Source organism: Pelmatolapia mariae, linkage group LG10_11, assembly GCF_036321145.2.
Source record: "Pelmatolapia mariae isolate MD_Pm_ZW linkage group LG10_11, Pm_UMD_F_2, whole genome shotgun sequence".
Lineage (NCBI taxonomy): Eukaryota > Metazoa > Chordata > Actinopteri > Cichliformes > Cichlidae > Pelmatolapia > Pelmatolapia mariae.
In genome coordinates, this window is record NC_086236.1 from 54,747,721 (window position 1) to 54,770,996 (window position 23,276).

Genomic DNA, 23,276 nt, shown 5'->3' on the forward strand with positions numbered 1-23,276 from the left:
GGTGATAATTCATAACAGGTAAAGTCTGTTTTCTAACACCAGCAAGCAAACATCACTTCAGTTAGAAGTACAGTGTTAACAAAGACCCTTAAAGTTAAAGTACTGATTATAAAAGTGAATATGTACACGCTCTGAAATGTACATGAAACATGAAAGTGAAAAGTAGCACTCTGAAGGAAATTTTTGCACTAAGCTACAGTAATTGATCAGTGTCTTTGTTTTCTCTCATAGGGTCACTGACTCCATTTCCCTCTGACACAAATGTTTGCTTTGCACTTGGATTTCCTGCTTATGTTTTTTGCCTCTTTCTCTCTACAGTAAACGCATGCAGTAAGTACCGATCAAGATCAAGGGTTTGCCTGGGCAAAACTGGGTCTCTCCAACAAGTGTTCATCACCCTTATTAATAATCTGACACCAGCAAATTTAAAACCTGGACCTTCAAGTCATGTCAGAGCTGACACTAGTTCTGCTAGCCAAGTTAATTAATAACTTTATATAATACAGTCCTTGAAAAAAGGTGTAATCTCCCTGTAATTAAATGTATTTCATTTGAAATTACAACGTAATTGTATTTTACCTACAAATACTTAGAGGCAGGCACACTAGAATAAGAGTGTAACAGTGATGGGCCATTTCCTTACCTTATATTACGCTGTGTTATAGGATGGAATAATGGAGCCTTTATTACTTCGTTTGGTATACATGATGTTAATGACATATTGAATGTTCTGTTATTCAACTGTCCTTTTTATGTTACCAATATAATTTTGATAAGGACTGTTCTCCCTTATCAACTTACAAGAAAAAAAAATACTATAAGAATTGCCTATGTGATCTTATAATAATGGAGCCAGGTCTAACTTAATTTTTCTTTTATTCTAGTGTACCTACCTTTAAATATTTGTAGGCGAATACATTTACATTGTAAATCCAAATACAGCACACAGATGTTCCATTTAACTAGTTGTGGATTGTATTATAAAGTGTTACCTTAACATTAAATCTCAAAGTCTCCCCCTCACTGGCTGAGGGCCCCAAGCAGCCCCAAGCACCTCTGCCAATGATGGATCATAAGACCAATAAGATTGTCATTTAAGTGTTACTGTTCGCTCCATTTGGGTTGAAAGTGGTTTAATGTTGGAAAGGTGCGCTGTGATGCGAAATAATCAATAACTCCCTCAAATGCATTAAAAGTAAAGTAACAAGTCTTTGAATTTTTCAGGAGTAAAAAGTAGAGGTACTTGTGCTAAATCACAGGGAGTAAAAGTAAAAAGTTGTCAGTAAAATAAACGGTCCGGTCAGGTGCAGATACCTGAAAAGTCTACTTAAGTACCTTAATGCCATACTTTGGCCCACAATGCTGTAATTAACCAAAGACAAAACTTACAGCAGGATGAACTGTTACAGACACAATATATCAGGTTGAAGTGAAACGTTATTACACTTGACATGTTCATGTAAAAGTATAAAAAGAAAACTCTGTATATTCAAGCACTTTGTCAAACATACAAAATTAAGGATTTCAGATTTCATAGAGCACATATAAGTCACTATATTATGCTTTTAATGAACCTTTAACACATTATGAAAAGGTGCTTATAGTAAACTTTTCCCTAAGTTCTCATAACCAATGGTTTTTAACAAAGAATGAAGGATCAGAGCTGAATCATACGTCAAGAGTCAGTGAAAACATACACGTAAAATAGAAAAAGGACAAAAAGGAAAAGATTGGTCTTAAAATTTCTCATTTTTATGTGTTTATTACCTAACGTGACAACAAAGTATGGGATTGTTTGATAAGGGACAAGAAAGTGACGTGTAAGTCCTGGAGGCAAACGTTGAACCATTCAAAGCTTAAAATGTGGCTTTAAGCTTTTGTAATTTTCTGCTCTGTAGCAGACTAAACAGTACAAATTATAACATTTTTATCTCAGCTTTGCAACCCCATGCCATTAGGTAAAAATGAATATAACAAAAAGATAGTGACCTACTGACAATTTGTCAAAGTAAATATTTGGTCATAGGCAGCTTTTTATTTTAAGGCTCCACAGAGCAGAGACATCATTTAACATCATAAACTATAACATTTTTAAAGCTGTTCATAATACTGCAAGGAAACTAGACTTGATTTCATATTTTCCTTTAGATTTTTTCAAGACAAAAACAAAAAAAAATAAAAATACCAAACGCAATGTCTTCTTTTGGTGCTGTAAGGCAGAGTGGTGACCCAGATGCCCTTTCTGACTTTAACCAGGTGTCCTGCTTGGCCTTTAACATGCCTTATCTGAGGCACGACCCCTGCTGAGCCCGGCCCCGTACCCTGCCATTTCCTCCCAAACATTACGAGCACTGTATCATTTCCCTGTCGCCAAATGACTGGCTAGTTGCTGTGCTGTGCTAATGGGAGGAAGAGAAGGCAGATGAAGAGAAACTACAGGAAGAACGGTTCTTCATTTCCCCCCCTCGTGCAATACAATACACAGAATCAATCCTCCAGCCTCCATTTGTCTGTCTACAGCCACTTTGGCTGCAGGGAGAAATTAGGAGCAGCACAGCCGTTATTAGTGTTGAAGAAAATCTTATTTGAGTAGATAAGAGTTTGACGCCCCCCCACCCCTTCAGAAAAAAACAAAACCGCGATTTAGTTGCAGTAAATTAAGCGTCATAATGTTATTTTATTTTTAGCAGATAATATGGCACCTGTCTTATTTTTTTAAATCTCCTTTAACACATCTGTTTTTTCTCAGTGTAGTACATGGCCTTAACCTTGACTCCACCTCATTATATCCCTGACATACATTAGACTTTAAATCATATGAATCACTGCATATAAACAGTAACACCTCAGACATGTATCCATAACTACAAACTTTAGTCTGAACGTCCTCTCGGTTTTCAATTAATCCTGATTAAATCCATTTAAAACAATAACCTTCTACTTAAAACGACTGTTTCTTTAGCTTTGTTTGTCGCATAGTAGGTTCATCAGATGTTAACAGAGAGTGGAGGCAGATAAAGGATGGGTAATCTAATGTGTTGCTTTCTCATACAAAGCTATTAGTGTCTTTCAATGGGTTTTTCCAACGAGTTTGGCTGAATGAATTACACTAGTCTGTTAGTATTCTGCCTCTGCCGTACAAAAGGTCAATGTCAAATGCACCTCATTTAAAAGTCAATAGCAACCATGCACATCATCTCCTGGGAATTCTGTCCAGGATCCCCTCCAGACAGCATTGTGTATCATTCAGTTAGTAGAGGGCAGCCAGAGAGCTTTTTTAATCTTGACCTTCCAATAAAATATGCTCCCCATCCAGAATTACATGGTCTAAAATGGAGACATAAGCTCCCAACAAATCACACCCAGGCTCAAGGGAGATGTTCAACAGTGTAGGACACGAACACAACAGGTTTAACACCGGCTATCTGCTTTTACTTGTTTACTTTACTTTATCTACAACATGCAGTATATACACACTCAAATACTGACAACACAAATACAAGATTAGAAATGTGTTAAAATAACTAAACATGGTAAAACTATAATGACACATAATCCAATACTGTTTAAAAACATACTGCTCTTACACTGCAGTAATACTTGAATACTGAATTTCACACAGACAGCAACAAAGCCACTCCAGCTACAATCCACTTGGTAGCTGGCTGTTTGGTTCGGAGGCGGAGGGTCCACACATAAGTGTGTCCACGCTGCTTGGTGCGGTACACTGGACACTCAAAAGTATTACTGATGTCCCGCTCCTCTGCGGGCACAGCTCTAACATACAGCACAGGCATGGCTGGCGTCAGTTCTCTCAAAACCGCCTCAGAGATGACTCCAGCCTGAGTGTCCCAACGTGCTCCTAACACAAAGACACATGTTGCACTGTGGGTTTGACCAATTATACTTACAAGACAATAATTTTACCAAGACACAGGCAGCAAAATACTGTGAAAAATCTATATAATTTAAGTGAGTACAGCAGGATCTACTGCTGGGTTAATTATTCTGACCTTCCATGAAGAGTCCGTGGATGTAGGCTCCTTCCCGTGGAGGATGCCCAAAGTCGTCCTTCATTTTCTTTGTTACATCCACGCTCAGGGTCATCTTGTCCAGGGGCCACTTGTTTTTGCGAGCAATACTCTGCAGCACAGCTGTAAAATATGACTCTATGTTAATATCTCTGGTTCTACCGGTGCACATATGGTAATATTAATCGTTGTCTTCGTTTAGTCCTCACCGGTAAGAAAGGACTGAGGGTTAAAGAGCCCCGAAAGCCAAACAACTGCAGGTAGGACAAAATCTTGAGTCCAGCTGTCGAGCTCGTGGCAGCTACACATTAGATCGTTCAACCTAAAGAATAAATAATTGTTAATAAAAAACTAGGAAGATCATTAATAGAAGCTTTTAGAGTGTGCCTATAAGGGATTATTTAAGAATTAAGAAAAATTAGCATATAATAGGTTGACTCATAAGTTACCACTGTGCCAGTGTTTTAGTGGAGGAATAAGCCAATCTGGCCCAGGAGTCTGGGACCTGCTCCATGAACAGTGCAGACTGCAGATTCTCCATCCTGGAGGAGAAAGTGAGTTCGCCCTGTGGACAGAGAAATGCTTTTTAATGCTACAATAATAACAGTAAAGCACCTTGCTGGCAGTCACTGTGTTTATGGTACCTTCAGACCAAGATCCAGCTCATGAAGGGACTTCTTTATCTCAGCTAACAGGAGATTCATGCGCTCACACTCCTGAAAGCAAACTAAGGTGTATGGGTTTCGCTCTGTTGTCTTTGCCATAATCTCTGCCATGTTATACTCCTCAGGAAGCTTGTCAAGGATGTCTTCAATAATTGACGTGACCTAAGAAATACAATACATTGGGTTAGTGATATAGACAGGTCCCTGCACCCTCAGCAGTTTTTTTCCCTCCCCCATAATGATTCTTTCTGCATGCAGACCTTCTCCTCTGTGCTCTGAGCTGCTCCCTCTCCTCTGGAAGAGTTCTGTGGCTGCAGTTCCAACAGAGCCTTTAAGAGGTTGTCTGAGGTGACAGTGAGGCACTCAAGCTCAGCATTTGGATGGAGACCATACAAAGTGGGATTCTCGGAGGGGAGATGTTCGTCAATATAGCGGTGGTAACCAGTGTAGTCCAAGAACGGAGGAGACAGGAACCCCGGACACAGAGAGAGATCCATTTCAAACTAGGAATTGAAAATTCATAACACAAAGACCAAAAAAATTAAAATTAAAAAAAGCTAAGCATGTATTTTATATTTTAATATCATGGACAATATACAAGTGCAAGCGTTTTCTTGCAGCCACAACAAAACATTCTTCAAAATGCAGTTTCAGGAAAAAGTACTGGAAGAGAAATCTCCAAAAGAAAAAATATATGAAATAAACCCTTAATAGTGTCTGTCAAAAAAGCACAATGTCTAAAGAAACAGAAAACCTAGACTGGTATTACATGCAAAACTGCAGTTTAGTATTTCACCCCCAGGGGGCACCCTTTACCTTGACAACAACTCAAAACAGCTACACAGTTATGGATTAGCCTGTCATCATAAAATTGAACACAACTCCAGATAAAAGTTTGTATCTAAATAATGAGCAGACGTTATTAAATGAAGTGAAATACATTTCAAAAGTGACACTTTTGTTTAAAAAAACATAAAGAAGGAGATGTGAACAAATTAAGCTACATCACCTCTGCCTTACCATTTTAGGATGCATAAATTCCTGCAGGTAAGTTTTACACAGTCTTCTATCCCAGACATCAGTAATGTGTCCTCCATACATGATCTCTCCAAACAGATAACACAAGTCCTCCCAAGGCACCTGCATGAACTGCAATAGATGTTATTGACTAAAATCATATTGCAAATATAAGACACGAATGCATCGTGGTAGGTTTATTAAAATTATTCCCAGGGTTCATTTTTGTTCTGTTATAGAGACATGTTTCTATTTTCCTGATAAAATAAGGTTTTTTTGTTTTTAAACTTCAAGCAAACAACCTCCGAGATAGGCTACTTTTCATAATGACAACAGTAGGGAAATATAGCAAAATTATGTTTCTTATACACACTGATCTGAAGTGCGACAGAAGAGTCTTTTCCACAGCGGGAGATTGTGATCCGTGAGGGTGAAGGAGGAAGAAAAGAAGCTGTGATTCATAACAAATTACAAAAGCTGTAGGTTCACAATCATTTGTACCTGTATTGTTTTGCAAATTGCTTCCTTCATCAGCTCTAATTGCAGTGATCACTTATGTAGCGTTGTGAACTGTCACATTGGCTGCATGTAATTACATTTAGGATAACGCTTCATTGCCCTCCTAATGAATTCTCTGTATACGCACATACAGGTTACTGTTTGGTTAACATAATGAAGGACATTCGTTTTTGGAGGGCAGAATACCTGGGAGACATAATTGGTTATGACCAGAGTAATAGGAGTCCTAAGAGCAATGCATTAGCAGTTGTGAGGGGAGCAGCACCTTAAGAATGGATTTTTTGTCTTTGTGAAATAAAGCTAAATTACAGGTTGCGCGTTCATAGTTATAAGAGAAGAAATGTGGAATAAAAAAAAGATGGGAATGAACATTTTTCACAAATAACAGTGGGACAAAAGATTTCAATAAGTAATTGGAGACACTGCAGTAATTCAACATTACTGTCTGTTAGAAATGCCAATGCTAAGTACCATTATCATTATAAATTTACCCGGCAAAGAAGGTAGCTGCAAAAACAAATTAAAAGTTGTATTACAGTAATCGAAATGCTAAATTAAAATAAATAAAACTTAAAATGTCAGTTTAGCTTCAGAAAATAGTGCTAAACATACTTTTGTGTTGGTCTCTAAGTAGTTGTACAAGACATTAGCTGAGATTGTTAGGTCCCCCGTGCTGAAGGGGTAGTTGTTGTTCCACCCTTGTGGGCCAAATTTACGGCGCTCCGTTACACAGGAATGAAAAAAGCAGAGGGAGAAGAGCATCGAGTTGAACTCTTGTTCTCTGGAGCACATATCCAGATTGTCCTGAAAGAAGAAAACAAGTGAAGATTTCAGTGACTACTACAGTCGAAGCATATTAGAAATAAAGCATATTTTCCATTTTACCTGGCTGAAGTTGCTGAGGGCTGCATGCAAGCTGGCATTCATGCCGGTGGGTGGCTCGTTGGTGATTTTGATGGCATTCTCCAATATGCCTCTGGGGATTACATGCTGCTCAGGATATGGCGCGGGTTCTCCGGTGATGAAAACCCGATAGCTGGGGTGACTGTCCACTGCTGTTGTCTCCAGAAGAGCATCCAAAGAGGGCAGCCACTGAGCCACCAGGTGTACATTCTGAGCATCAAAATAAGGTAGAATATGTAACAGGTTGATAGAATTTGTGCATAAATTTGATTTCATAGTAAATGCCATGAAACCTGTCTCTGTGTTCTGATCTGAAACCACTGATTTACTTGGCTACAGACTTCGCCTTAAAGGAGCCATTTAGTGAGCTGATCTAGCCAATTATGGTTTTTATTGAACCAAATTTATTTCCCCTGCTCCGGGGGTTAGATAATATCATTAGGTGCTTTATAAGCCAGCTGGAACTGCTGCAATCATTGAATAATAGGATTCCCTACCTGCAAAATGACCCAGTGTCCATGTTTAGAGGCATTTCTGAGAACCCTCTCAGCCACTATCTCTTGCCCCTGTCCCAGGGACACATTGTGCAAAGTTCCCTGGTCAATGGAAAATCCCAGTTTTAAACCTGCACACAAAGAAAATTTTGAAAATCTGAGCATAAATAACAATACAGGATTTGTAACTAACAAAGAATATACATCATACCAAGTTTCTCTACATCTCTGAGTGGATCCACTCCAGGTGAGAGGATGAAGAACACAGGTGTTGAGGGACCGCTGTCTTCAAACAGCCTCTCAAATTCCAGCCTGGCACTGTCCACATACTTAGCTCCCATGCTTTCCTCTACAAATTTCCTGCCAGGAGACATCATCAAAAGCTCAGCTGTGTACAATAACTAGAAACACAAATGTGCTTTAGTGAGTTTACTCACCTTAGTGTGTAGGTCATCCGATCAGGGCGAAGAGCTCTCAGGATAATCAGCCTCTGGAGGGAACTCGTATTCTTCCAGTCTTGAGGAAGCCTTTCATTTTCAGGACAGCTGGACTCAACTATCTTCCTCCAGCGATTCGGTGAGCTCTCTATGTCTCTGTCAAGTCCACTGAAGCCCTCAATTGTAGAAATTGTCTGCAACAAAGGAACACACATTGATACTTCACTTAAAAAGAGTGAAAATATGAACTTTTCATTTGTCGAATGTGTCATCTTAATATTTACTGTACCTTAATGGCCCCCCAGGCAGACATAGAGAGGAATGGCACTGGACTAACTTTGCTTGCCTCCACAGGATAGCGCAGCAGGAAGTCTAATTCCTGCATATCAATCAGTTTCTCCTTGAGCTGAATCTGAGGAGAAGTACCAAAAGCAGTTTATTATGAGCTCTCTGTTATTGATAGAATTTCCACGGCTACTGAAATAAAAATGGGAAAACTCAGGAAATGGTGCTGGGTAAACTTTTACAGGCTGAAAAAGTGCCTCTGAATGTGAAATAGCCACATGAAGGACAGCCTTCAGAGTGGCACAGTTTCCAAGATGAAAACAGTTGGTGCAATGACAGATAATTGCATTATGCCATCAGAACCAGCCCCCTTGTCAGAACCAACTGTGTGAGCAGCAGCCACGGTGCAAGGTGTGAGAGGTAATCAATAGCAGCGTATGGTATTCCTGACTGCTTTTAATTGAAGTTAATGTGGGGGAAGAAAAGTACTTTGATTGATGAGGATGACAGGAGGCCCCACCTCTGAGGCGGTCCTGAGTCCCTCACCTGGAAGGCAGTGTGTGACAAGAAGGTTAACTTGTCTCTCTCAAACAGGCCCTGGCTGGTGTACAGGAATACAGAATAGGTGATGGCCTCAGTGAGGGAGCGGACTCTGGTCCTCACATCCTCATCCCATTCGGCACGCTCCATTGCTTTATTAAACACCGAGTTAAAGGTCTGGAATGCAACAAAAAAGAGGACACCATGTGTATGCAAACAAGTTTTTTTGGACTGACATCTGGTATAGAGGGACATGTTTAAGCTCGTTTTACATAAAGATTGTACCTCGAAGAGAAATAATAATTGCAAAAACCACAAAGCGATATCTGTCCTCTAAGAGCACCTCAGGGGTAAAGGTTTCACCTTGAGAGAAAACTGGTACATCAGGTTAATCTTGCTGAGGTTGTCGATGATAAAGAAGAGGAGTGATGCTCTCTCAGCTGCTGGGCGGTATAGTTCTCGAGCCTCGTTGATCTTTCTCTCGTTCTCTCTGGCCTCCGCCACCTGTGAGTTCCAATTGCACAAAATGAGCTATTAGGCTCTCAGTCATGCTCCAAAACCCTCTCATTACACTTATTCCTAACTACACATCATTTGCAGCTAATGCAATAAAATGAGGTGCTTGCTGTTTATGACATTCAAAAAAAACGAGTGACAAAAAAACAACAAAAAGAAAAATAACCTTACCTTGCACTGAATGTGAGCGGCTGTAGTCTTGGTATTCTCAAGTTGCTCCACCAGAAAAATATCCCCTAAAAAATTACCATGGGCTGCAGAGAGGCGACTCAGCAGGTCATCTTCAAACCTTCTCAGCTCAATCTTGAAGTGGTTCTGCTGCGTGGTCAGCTTCGTCTTGGAAAATGTACTCAGAACAGTTCAAAACTGCACATTTTTCCTATCAGGTATTAAGGATTATCATGTAGACAAAATGCTTTACTCCAAAAAGAATGTAACTTTCATCTGTGGATTACCTTTAGTTCCTCCAAATCAGGTCTCTCCCGAGACACTACCTGTCCCAGCAGTTGCTCCTCCAGGCCCTTAGGAGTCACGGTGAAGTTGATCAGGGTGGTCTGGGCCTGGAGCTCAGGAGAGAAATGTGGATTGGCCAACTTGGTGTGAAGAATGAGTTTAAAATTACTGTTGTACGTGCACTCCTTGCCTCCAATTAGAATGTACCTGGATAATAGGACCACAAATATTTTTATTTATTTAGTCTGAAGGACAATGAGGCCTCAACAGCATGTTGGTTATTTAGATTTTTAGAAGTAAGTGATAAAAAGAAGACAGCCTGGTATCATACCCATTTGTTAGACTTGTTACCTGGCAGGAAGTGTACTTAAAAAAAGAAAGCCATGATTATGATGAAGATGGTCTGAACTGCACTTCTGTTTTTGCCCTACAACTTTAGTTTGGCTCCAAATGTCACTTACCCTATAGACAAATATTCTTGAGTAAATATGAAAGATTATCATGGCACCAGCCAATATTTATCTGTTCCTGCATTTCAATTAAATTAGCAGTGGCTTGACGAACCTGGTGGCTTTTCATTTATCTCTAATTACCCCTTGGATGTCAGGCAAGGCCCCAATTTTTATGGCACAGGTTCCTCATGGCCTGGGTCTGGTTCAACTCTATATCTTCACAAGCCAGAATTAATGTACTATTGATAGAACCATTACTCCACCAAATTAAAGTCCTTGCTGATGGATTGGCTTGTAGTCTTCCGTCAGCCATGAAAGGAATAATTAGTATTCATTACTTCACACTCTACAACATTCCAATTATTAATGAACTTCAGCTGTGGAGACCTACGAGATCCATCATGGCCGCCCCAGCAGGTTGTATTAATCATCGACAGAAACAAGCGTGTGGGTCATCTACAAGGGATAAACTTATAATCAGATTTACTATGATGAATTGTTACGCCTGGACAGACAGGGCTTCAAAAGACGCTCGATGAACATTCGCCCGAATATTCAATATTCATGGTCTTACAAATATCAGAGCAAGAAAGATGTAAACATTTCTGAGTAGGAGATCAAAGCAGGACGTCAATATGTCGTATTTTCTATTTATTCTGCTGTTGCTTGTCCAGTTTATGGAATTTACTGTATTTTTCTTTGGTAACTGAGGTATTTGCAGAGCAGCTACTTTAGTGACACCAGTGGCTTGGAAATTTTCACCAGAATAGTGGTCATGTTTGAAAAACCGAGTTTGAAATCAGAGAGATTTGTCTTTTTTTAATCATGATGATAATAATAATAATAATAATAATAATAATAATAATAATAATAATAACCACCTTATAATAAAAGTCACCATATCGTCGTAACAAAGCTTTAATTATTAGTGAACTACAAATGCACGAGTATCACCGCCAAAAGAATTCACAGGGGCGATGATTTTGCAAAAAGACTTGACCGCTTCAAATCGTTATTAACTTAATTGGTGGCTGTTTAGAAAAGCCATTGCTTACAAACATTAAATTGTTAATTAATTAACTCTGGTGATTACGAATAATATTTGCTAATATAAGTACTAATTTTATAATGATTTTATTTATTTTATGAGGTTGTGTATATTATTATGTTTATGCCAGAAATTATATAGTTATAGTTATAATGTTTTATATAAAATATCATTACTGAGTAAAGAAATTCTATATTTAAAAATGGATGTAACAACTTTGATGACACACAAGTTAGTAAAATCCCATTGTAAAGCCTTGGACTTGACATTTTTGCTCTCTGCATATTGGTGTTCTGAAACTACACAAGACGGAGAGGAGAGGTGGAACTAAATGAGAAACTGAACATAGTGCACACACATATTGTAGCGACCTATTATAATATCCTGCTTTATCCTCCTCTTTGACTCTAATGGGGACCATAATTTACCAAATTTACTTCATGTTGTGTCACGTTCAGCTCGTAAATTCATCAGGAAGGTGTTTACTGAGGTTACAGACCAAAGGAACCAGAGGGTAATTTTATACAAGTGGATATTTTCCAACCAGAAGTTCACTTGCTGCTGACCATTAGAAAAAACTCCAACACAAGCTCACTTTTCAGACCTGGAAGCTAGATCCATCACTTTCAAACTAAGGACTATAACAACACCAAGCCAAAAATATAAACATCCAAATGTTTAACAAAAAACAAACAAACAAACAAAAAAAAACCCACAAAAATTAACAAATTTCAGTGAAATATGCATTTCTTGCTTTGTATGCTTAAAACAGATTCACACTACATCCAGTAAGGCACATCTGTTCATCAAGGAAAAGCTTGACTAAGCCAAGACTGCTAGAATGCAGAGATGGACTAAGGAGCAGCAAGACCAGACAACAAATCAGTAATTAAATGAAGAACTAAACAGTTCACTTGTCTCCAGTGCTTCACACACAATAAAGCAATACCTATTATACTTATTATATTCAATTCAGTTTTATTTATATAGCACCAAATCACAACATCAGTTGCCTCAAGATGCTTTATATTGTAATGTAGGCAGTGACCCTACAAGAATAGAAAGAAAACAGAGAAAAATGCAACAATCACAAAAACCCTTATGAGCAAGGATTTTGGCAACAGTGGAAAAGAAAAACTCCCCTTTAACAGGAAGACACCTCCTGCAGAACCCACATAATTTCCTTAGGGATTAATAAAGTATTCTGATTCTGAATCAGATTCAGAACCAGGTTCACAGAGGGGCAGCCATCTGCCATCACCAATTGGGCTGGAATCGAGGGTCTAACTTAGTGGATTTATTGTTGGATGTGAGTCCTGTTTGTGTGTGAGAGTTGTTATAGTACTAAATGGTGCTTACTTCACTTTAGTCAACGATAGTGTAGAAAATGTAGATAAGCTGAGATTGCAATAAAATACTGCAGTAACTGAAAGGCAAGACTGCCAAGAGAGACTTGAAAGTAACTCTAACCATGACTATAAAGACACTGGATTGTTTAGGACACTATTATATACATTTTCTTTATATGATATTAATTTTTCATTTTCAGTAAATAAATTTAAATAGCAGCACTATTTGACAAACTTAATGATATAATTCACAAATATGACCCCACTCTGGTTAAAAGAAATCCAAATGTAGTGTAAATGTATAAATTAGTCCATAATTGCTCTAAAGGTACAGTATGGAGACAAATACGAGCAAACCACCTACAGTAACAGTGTTTAGTTAAGTTACTGAAGCTGACTTGAGTCTTTCATGATGATGGACGACTTATGAATTTATTGTGTTAGATGCCATTTTTCTGTAGGAGACAGGAGTCTTTTTACATAACCATGACTGTCCTGAATTCAGCCTTTACGCTTAGGCTAAGCTGTTCAATATTCATTGCACCTAAAGAATATGAACGCACAAATATACATCCATCACCAGTCTTGAGGGGCCAATCAATACGTTGGCCTCAGGGATTCAGACGATGTGCCGCAAAATTCATTTATAATCTAAAGAGCAGGCAATAATAATGCATTCAGACATGTCTTACTGGTGCTTCAAAGCTCAGTGAGATTCAACCATCTGGCAAATGTGCTCTTATTGTCTCACACGACAGATGCATTGGGACAAGTTGTGGGTATATCGACTTATGAAGGAACGGTGACGCAAAAACCCCATATTGATTTAAAGCATTATTTGGCGTGAAACAACACCAATGCTACGTAACAGAGCAGTAGTGGGGTTTTTTTTAATGATCTTTGCAAGCTAAAAAATGCTTAAACGTGTACTGTTCATGTTTTAGTACCAACCTTCCTCGTTTAATAGTTTTCCTGCTTAGTAGAGGCTCCAGAACCGGGTCTACCTTTTCTGGCAGGTTCTCTATCACGACAGTTTCCCCAAAGACAAGAGCTTGTTCAATGACATCTAAACAACTGTATAGAAAGAAAAAACAAGAAAAAGAAACATGACTGGAGCTGCAAATTTATAAGTTTCACAAGCACTCACTGGCACGAGTAATACAATCACACTGTGACAGCAAAACTGACAATAATTTACTGCTTCTCACCCTTTCTGTCCAAGCTGCACCACCCTCAGCTCTGACGCTAGCTGATTTCTGATCCACTTGATACCCTGCTGCTGTGGGTCGATGATGAGTGGCCAACGCTCACTGGTGGTCAGGATGGCCGCGTTCTCAATAGACATCCTATCATTTGGCAGACCCTGGTTATGCCAAGCGGCCACGGTGGCATCATCTGTAAGCATGAGGACTGGATCCAGGCCGTCTGTCAGGGGTACAGAGACCTGGAACAGAAACGCAGGAATGATGTCATTTTGGTTCAAGCACTGGTGGCTGTGCACTCCAGTTCAGACTCAGAGAAAGAAGGATGGTAGTGAAAGTATGTTGCTTACCTTCAGAGATCTAAGGAAAGGAATCCACTTGTTGTTAAAAAGCTCCACACGATACTGGCTGGTAAAGTAACCCATGTAGGAGACAAATGCTGACGTGAGGAGCACATCACCACACAGGGTTTTCTTTTGCTTTTCAAACTGGACAATTTTCAGGGACCAGCGCTCCTTCTCTGACTATAAGACACAACAGCAAGTTTCAATATTATCTTTAAAAAATACACACAAAATACCAAAGAGAGCAGTCCATCTCATGACCATTTACATCAAGAAGTAAACAATCTGTGCTTCTGAATTATGTGCACCCTAGGCAGCTTCCCACTGCTCACATTTATCATGCAAACTAAGAAGATGTAAGCAGTAAAGCATACAACTGCAATTCCCTTACAATAACTCTGGGTGTTTGGCTGTAGATTCACTCGGCATCAATTTAGCATTCATTTAAACCTTCAATACTGTGACTGTGACAGCCTACAACAATAAATCACGCATGGCATTTTCTTACAAGGGGCTGTGGATCTAGAATATGTCACATAATAAATTCTCAGACAGTTAAAAATCACTATAATTTTACTCTAATGTATTATGGATTGCCTGTAATATCACTCAGTCTGGGGTGAGACATTGTTAATTTCCAACAGCTGTTGAGGCTTTGAGGTAAGTTAATGATTAAATATAGACGGCCTGATTTATTAGTCTGTACACTATTGCTTCCAGGTCAATGCCATAAAGACAAAACATTTATCTTGATATGCTTAAAAGCCAAGCTGTTCCATGCAAACCACATTTATTTTCTGGAATAAGGAAGTCGAACTTGCAAAATGGCCACTGAAATGACCATATTTTATTTCATATTAGCATCCATAAAGATAAAGATTTGGCTGACTAAAAAAGACTTGCAAAGGAATGCAGCAAAGTTGAATATATTAAACCAGCTACATAAATATGCAGCTATCGACATTTATATTCTCCACATATCCACATTCCATAATTTCCCATCTGCACTTTTTCAAATAATTTTAAAAAACCTCTGAAGAAATAATTTTTTACTCCTTGGACGAGCTCAGAAGTGCTCACACATCTACCACACAGACACAGGGTAGTGTTAGTGTAGACCTCTTGCCATTTCTCTTCACTCCTCAATTTGGAAACTGCTCAGCCAGCCAGTTGCCCAGTTCAGCCATGCGTTTTCAGTGGTCCAGCCCTCTCTACCTGTCTCACAAGTCCCCGGTATGCTGCTGGGCTGGGCTGTAAAATCTCCCTTTGCCTGATCTGCTCACACAACTGTCAGGCCATCCTGCCAGGACATAACAACTTCCAGTCCAGATTACTGATGCAATTCTATTACCAGCACCTCTCCATGCATATCTCCAGCAAATTGACAGTTAACTGTATGCCAGGTCAGCCCCAATGACACGACCAAACTCCTCTATCTCCCCTTGTTTACCATTAAGCCCTTGACTAGTCGGTTGGCCAGCTCTATGGTCTGGGTGGTACGCATCACCTCCTCCTGACAACTGATTTTCTCAGCTGTAGCCATTTCATACTGAGCTGTTATGCTCTGGAGGCTGGCATCAAGATCCTATAGAAACAAAAGGAAGGAAGCCATGCAAATTAAAAATGATAAAGAAAATGCAGCATTTAGACTGAGTGACTTAGGTAAGAATAACATTGTACTCACTGCCAACTTCTTTTGAAGTGCCAACAGTTTGGCTGTTGCTGTTTCTAGCTCTGCATTAGCTTGTGACAAGGCCTGCCTTTTTGGAATCACCTCACAATAGATCTGCAAAAATAAATAAAAAATAAATACAGCATGTGTGAAAAAAAAACTTTAAAATGAAGAATAAGATTTCTCATAGGAAACATAAGAAACTGCCTTAGAGTTTATTTGAATGCAATGGCTGACCTCGTAGTATCTCACAATATTAATGGTCCAGGCACAAAGACCAGCTGCAGCTGTAGATTTGGTCCAAACTAGATCAGGGTGAAAGTCTGGGTTTCTCAGATATTCTTGTTTCACCACAGTCAGGCATGACTCAGGGATGTGCTCCTTATCATACGACATCAAGGCCTGCAGGAAATCATCCACCTGACACACAAAAACCAAAACAAATGAGACAGCATTTGATGAAGGCTGAAAATGGAACACATATAGAGCATGTTGCGAATCATAACCACTTCAAACAACTTAATTCTTTGCTTACAAAAGAGAAAGTCCCACAAAATGAGGGTTATATTTGATTCCTCTCATCAACAATTCATAGGATTAAGTCCTGTGGTGAAAAATTTTAAAAGTGATACCCGAAGCTGGCATCTAAAATAAATAATCAAATGCAATTAAAACCAAACGTTTTCCAGTCACGCTTGCATTAACAGAAGCAAGAAGCAGAGGAGGGAGGTTTGCACACTTGCTCCACCAGTGAGTGAGCATATTCATAGAGCCATCCAGCTGTAATGTGAGCACTGGAGTTGGGCAGGGCCAGGGTCAAGGCCCACTCACAAATTAGATTGACATTAATCAGGCAGATGCAATTGACATGATGATGGCTTAACCTTGCCCATGAAGGCCCGTGCTGCCTTCCAGCTCCGATCCTTAGGCACTCGACCACGGGGGGCCAGCAGGACCATCACAGCTGCTGCTACGTTGATTACTGCTGCCGGGGGGTTTGGAAAGGCCTTCAGCTCAGTAAGATTCACCTGAAAGAATATTATATAACATCTTATATTGAGAAAGACTGCAAATTTTACGTAATTCTGTCTAGTCTGATAAAATCTAGTACCTTGTTGAGGGTATTTAGTGCTGCTGTGGCGGCTGCCAGTAACGGCTCTGCCTTGGCTAGGTCGTTTTCACACTCCTTCTGTTTGACAGCAATTTCTGCCTGGATCACAGCAACCTGCACAAAAGCAACCATAACAAATTGGATTCCACACGTCTATTTAACGATGTGGTATGTAGAGTGCAATGCCAAAGAATCTGTGTTATATAATATGTGACAGGACTAGTCACCTTTTGTGCTTCAACATCTGCAGCCTCTCTCTTGCTGCTCACCCTCTCAGTTTGCTGTCCAATCTTAGTAATCAGAGCTTCAATGTTCTCATTTTTAAGGGTCAGTTCAGCGTCTTGGGATGCAAGTTTAGCTTTTAGATCTTCAACCTGTATATATAAGAAAGAAACATACTCACAATACTTCAATATGTGAAATACTTAATGTCATAGAAAAGCATAAAAAATGAAGTACTAATGTCTGTTGTTTACCTTAGCCTAACATCTCTTGCCCAGAAATCAGTCGCCTACAGTGCAGATTAAAGATTTACCTGAGCAGCAGTGGTTTGGAGTTTCTGAAGGCCGCTGTCGAGTCGGTTCATCTTGTGCTGAAGCTGAGCCCGGCTTTTCTCCAGAAGGTTTCTGTACAGGGTGATTTGCTGGAGAAAGCTCTTGGGGGTGGTGTAATTGTACCTCTTCTCATTGCGCTGGTATTTTTCACTTGCCTGGTTGACACTAGTGTGAACATAGGCCATGAAAAGACTGATGGATTCCTGGACGGCAGGCTGTAAAAATAAGCAGACAAGGGGGGAGAGGGGCGAACAGGGTGAGCTGGATTGAGTGGAGTTTAACATCCCAGGCCTGATGGGAACTGAAATATTATCTTCATAAATTTTGAATTCATCTACAAGTTTTGCCATCTTACTTGGCCGGCCCTGACTTACTCAATCTGAAATTTAGGTGCAGCTAGCAGAAATGATTATGCTTTGAAACCTCTGTGAAAATAATGTGTTTAGACCACTGACGTGCAAGCTTGTAAAACATGCACACTGCTTACATTATATCTGGTGGCCTCCAACTTTATAAACACCGTCTACTGTGACTGTAATACTACATCCTGACTTGGTATTCATCATACGGCGCACAATGACACACAGCCTGCATTAATCACACAGTTAGTGATCAATTAAAGCAAAAACAAATGATCAGAGAATACAAGGATCAAACCTGACCATAACTCACAAAAAGCCATTGTTAATGATCACAGAGCCACAGGGAAAAAAATCATTATTAATTAAGATCTGACACAATACACTTGACAAAGCGTGCTGTGCTCTGTTGAGATGCGACAGAAACTCTCTGATTGGCCTTGTGTAACAACTATTAGCAGGTTGTGCATTTCTAACTTTAAATGAATGATCATTTCATTTCTTGCGGTCCTGCCTCTTTAAGAAGATAAACAATCATTAACAATGGTTTAATAAATTACTTTACATGTACAGTTTCACATTGTTTTTGGTTTCTTCTCCTCTGCACCTATAAAGATATACTTTTCATTTGATTTGATTATACTATTTAAGCTCTCATACATATATTTTGGTTACAGGAGAACTTTAGTCCTACCTCCACCCTTGTGCACTAATCTACTACAGCTGCAACCATTACTACACTCCACCTGATGTTACATCCCCTAATCATCATCATCATCATCGTCATCATCATCACACAACTTCTAAGCACTACAGCTACTATTACAACAAGACACGCCTGCACATGAACATGCACAACACTCAAGAGTGGAAAGTAATGGTCTGGCACATGTTCACATATGTGATGACGCTTCCTGGTTGTGACAGCTGTGCCACCTTAGAGGGTCGTTATGTGCTTAATCACTCTTCTCTCATTAACATAAATGAGTCTGGGTTGTGATCGTTCCACTGCCATGATGGAAAACAATGATATGCTGCACTCACTGAGAGTCCCCAGGCATGTGTTCGGCAATTTGTCAGAACCTCAGAAGAGAACTAATGATGAAGGATCCATGGAAAACTTAATCCAGCTGCACAGCAATAATTACAAGGTGTTCATTAAAGTCCAACTGAGTCCCGAATATCAGGGTACATGACAAACCTAGGCAAGATACAGTACCACCTGCATACATATCTGACAGCTGATATTGTTTTTTTAGTAATTTGGCACATGTTGTGTTGTACAGAATATGACTGTTAAGTTATAAGAGATTATGAGATATTGTTCTTGGGTTCGAAAGCCTGACCTCAATGCCTTCAACTTTTTGGATGAACCTGTAGCTGACTGACTGCAGAGCTTCAGGGGTCCAAGAATAAAACCAGTCGATGATTGTGGAGTTGATGAGGGCTGGAAAGTGACGAGCCCTAACCTGCAGAACACTGCCCACAGGAGAGAAACACAGGACTACCTGCAAAGAAGAAAGCAAAGAGAGAAAGTCTACCATGTGCACTAAAAGATTGGTAGAAACACACCTCATCAAAGAGTACACATAGGAAAATCAACACAGGTCACAGACATCAAAATGATGCATCTCCAAAGGGAAAGTCATAATTGGCAGCAGCCTGGGCCCCCACTTTCAACACCTTGGCACACAGACAGGAGCTACATTCCCAGTTGGCTGGAGCAGACGGTGACGCTACCAGAGGCCCTGGCGCAAACACTAGCTGGATGGCATACATGTGTAGTGACTGAGAAAAGAATTTCCTTCCTTTTAACCCCCCCCCACACTTTGTCAGGCTTGGTTAATTCAGCTTGTTAAACATATTTAGTAATATTAAACAGCAGCTGTGCTTTTAATTTCCCTAGCTCAAATCTAATGTATGTGTAAGAATTTCTCTTTATTTTAGTTTGTTTGTTTGGTAGCAGGATTTCTCTAAAAGTTATGAATGGATTTGCATGATAAATTTACCAGAGGTAGGATTTGACCCAGCCTGGAGGTGATTAACTTTTGGAGTCAATCCTGATCCAGATTGGGATCCGGGTGTTTTGGGGACGAAGACAGGGCAAAAATGAAACATTTCAATTCTTACTTTTTAAGAGCTTCTTATAAAGTTGATATTATACCCCTTGAGGTTGGGTTAACCGTTAAAAAATCATCTACTGGGTTGTGCGGAGGCATTTGGGGGAATTCTGTTGTCACACTCTGCACGTAATGTCTGACCTGTAAAAAGCGAAAAAACTGAGCTGCAGCTATGCCAAATTTGGTGGATATTTGAGAGAAACTTACAAATTGACTGTCTTCATATAAGTCTGCAAAGGATTTTAGGCCCTTTCTATGCCAGATATGAAAAGCATTATCTGCCATTGAGGGAACAAATAAGTGGTTTGCTGCAACTGGGCTTTGAAGTGAGAAAGCCCGAAGACCCAGACTCTGCCTGAACTGAGACCAAATCCTAAGAGACTGCTGGACAACTCTATTGTTACTGGGTAGAGGCGATGCCAAAGGGAGTGATGAACCTAAAGTTGCAGGTAGAGAAATTTTCCCACTTGAAAATGACTCCATGGCAACCCAAACTGGTGGTGACGGTTCGAGATGATAGTATCTCCAATATAACAAACACCTAATATTGGCGGCCCAATAATAGTACTGGAAATTGGGTAGGCCTAAACCTCCAACCGACTTGGGCCTTTGAAGAATAGATTTCTTCAATTTGGGAGCTTTGCCATTCCAAATATATGAAGTGATTAGTGAATCTAAAGATTTAAAAAAGGATTTTGGAATCAGGATAGGGAGGCATTGAAAGACATATAAGAATTTTGGAAGTAGCATCATTTTCACTGAATTAATCCTACCTATTAAAGATAAGGATAATGGGGACCATCTAGACAACATATACTTGCACTGTTCCAGCAGGGGGAGGAGATTCTTCTTAAACAAACAATTAAATTGCTCTGTGACACTTATTCCAAGGTAATCAAAGTGATCTGTGACTATTTTAAAGGGAACATTTACCAAATCCAAATTTCGAGCCCTCTCATTAATCAAAAACAGTTCACTCTTATTCATATTGATTTTGTATCCAGAGAGCTGACTAAAACCGTTCAATATATTAAGTACAGCAGGTAAAGAGGTAAGCGGGTTGGAAAGAAATAAGAGAAGGTCATCAGCATACAGTGAAACTCTATGCTCAATCCCCCCCCTCCATATGCCTTTTATATCCCCACTGCCACGGACTGCAATTGCTAATGGCTCAATTGCAAGAGCAAAAAGCAATGGGCTTAAAGGGCAGCCCTGTCTCGTTCGGCGGTGGAGCTTAAAATAGTCAGAGTAGCGACAGTTAGTTACCACTGAAGCCGTGGGGCTTGCGTAAAGAAGTTTAATCCATGAGCAAAATAAGGGGCCCATTCCAAACCTTTCTAAAGTAAAAAACAAATATTCCCACTCCACCCTGTCAAATGCTTTTTCTGCGTCCATAGCAATAAGGCATTCAGGCACGACGTGGCCAGGGGCATAGATAATATTAAAAAGTCGCCGTATGTTAAAAAAGGCATGCCGATTTTTAATAAAGCCAGTTTGGTCGGGAGAGATTATAGCAGGTAGAATTTTTTCCAGTCTGTGCGCCAGTAGCTTAGACAGAATTTTAACATCCGTGTTTAACAGAGATATAGGCCTATAAGAAGCACAGTCAGTCGGGTCCTTGCCCTTCTTAAGTAACACTGTGATACAGGCCTGGTAGCATGATGAAGGAAGTGCCCCAGAGTCTAGCGACTCTGTAAAAACTTCGCAAAGGAAAGGAGCCAAATCGTCCGAGAATTTTTTATAAAAGTCTGCAGAAAATCCATCAGGACCAGGAGATTTCCCAGATTGCATAGATGTTATTGCCGCCTGAATTTCCGCCGTTGAGATGGGGGCTTCCAGAGTCTGTCTAAGCTCTGGGGAGAGCAAAGGCATATCAATGGAGTCAAAGAAACCATGTAAATCTTTTACATTAACAGTAGACTCTGATGTATATAACTTAGAGTAAAATGAAGAAAAAATGTCATTAATCGCCTTCTGATCCCTAGTCACCACTCCATTGTCCGCCTTTACGCCAGTTATAATTTGTTTAGCCCTAATACCACGCAGTTGAGTGGCCAAAAGCTTACCGGTCTTTCCACCATGCTCGTAAAAATCGCTCTTATTCCTAATCAGACATCCTTCCACTTGTCGAGTGGAAAGCAGATTGAATTTGGTTTGTAAACTTAAGCGTTTTTTATATAGTGCCAGTGATGGTGACTGAGCGTACTGCCTGTCGATGTTTAAAATCTGGGCTGAAATAAGCCTCTGTTCCCGCTGTGCACACTGTCTTTTAAATGCTGCCACTGAGATGATTTCTCCTCTCAGAAATGCCTTCAGAGCCTCCCACACCGTCCTGTTTGGCATACCAGGTGTTCTATTCTCGTTAAGAAAAATTTTAACTTTAGAAGAGATGTTAGAAACAAATTGTTCATCCGTGAGCAGCAATGGATCCAATCTCCAGAGCTTTCTCACAGAGTCGCAACCTTGAAAAGCTATTTTGAGCACAAGGGGGGCATGATCCGAGACAGTAATACTTTCATAGCTGCAGGATCTTATACTATTAATTAGCAAATTGTCAATGAAAAAATAATCTATTCTAGTGTAGGTGTGATGTACATGTGAGAAGAAAGAATAGTCTCTACCAGTAGGAAACAGAAACCGCCAGGGATCCGTAAGACTATAATCTTCAAGAAAAGACTTGACATAAGTTGCAGATTTATTAAGAGTAGCCGGTTTGGGGGATTGAAATGAGAAAAGAGAGAGGTTATTCCAGATGTTCTTCGGGATCCGGGCACTCAATTCATGCAGTGTATTTTCAGCCCTGAATTCATCCAGAGCTAATAATCTCACTTTTTAATGTCAGCCTTCAGTGCATAACTGGAACCTTTTAAAGGATCAGGGGGTAGTTGTTGTAGAAGACAGATTACCAATAAAACTCTAACAGAACATGTTAAATTTAAATGCATTGGTGGATTTTAAAAAAACATACGAAATCTGAAAGACTAAACCTTGAGCTGTAGTCCCACTCGATCTGTGAAAAATTTCCAACAGTTTTCCCTGTTGTCCAGAAGACCAACGCCTCGCACGTCAGCTCTCACCCCAGACACAATACTTTCAATCTCCTCCTCACTGAAAACCTCAGGAACTTCCCCTGTACAGCAAAACACAGTCATTATTATAGACTAGCAAATGCTAATGATGGATATTCACACAGAACAATCTTAGA

General features: G+C 39.8%; 1 protein-coding gene across 1 annotated transcript in view; it reads right to left on the reverse strand.

Moving 5' to 3' along the window:
- Window positions 1-3,555: 3,555 nt before the first annotated feature.
- Window positions 3,556-23,276, reverse strand: part of si:dkey-233k19.3 (dynein axonemal heavy chain 11) — a 41,678-nt gene continuing 21,957 nt past the window's right edge. Inside the window, 29 exon segments of the mRNA XM_063485364.1 lie at window positions 3,556-3,862; window positions 4,014-4,154; window positions 4,241-4,353; window positions 4,481-4,596; window positions 4,676-4,858; window positions 4,957-5,199; window positions 5,717-5,836; window positions 6,845-7,036; window positions 7,118-7,345; window positions 7,633-7,760; window positions 7,841-7,989; window positions 8,067-8,260; window positions 8,356-8,478; window positions 8,898-9,068; window positions 9,255-9,395; window positions 9,579-9,743; window positions 9,863-10,067; window positions 13,661-13,783; window positions 13,918-14,153; window positions 14,262-14,435; window positions 15,706-15,840; window positions 15,940-16,041; window positions 16,165-16,347; window positions 16,812-16,955; window positions 17,039-17,152; window positions 17,266-17,412; window positions 17,574-17,807; window positions 19,298-19,459; window positions 23,059-23,232. Of these exon segments, the coding sequence (XP_063341434.1) occupies window positions 3,615-3,862; window positions 4,014-4,154; window positions 4,241-4,353; window positions 4,481-4,596; window positions 4,676-4,858; window positions 4,957-5,199; window positions 5,717-5,836; window positions 6,845-7,036; window positions 7,118-7,345; window positions 7,633-7,760; window positions 7,841-7,989; window positions 8,067-8,260; window positions 8,356-8,478; window positions 8,898-9,068; window positions 9,255-9,395; window positions 9,579-9,743; window positions 9,863-10,067; window positions 13,661-13,783; window positions 13,918-14,153; window positions 14,262-14,435; window positions 15,706-15,840; window positions 15,940-16,041; window positions 16,165-16,347; window positions 16,812-16,955; window positions 17,039-17,152; window positions 17,266-17,412; window positions 17,574-17,807; window positions 19,298-19,459; window positions 23,059-23,232 (4,788 nt within the window). The 3' untranslated portion in view covers window positions 3,556-3,614.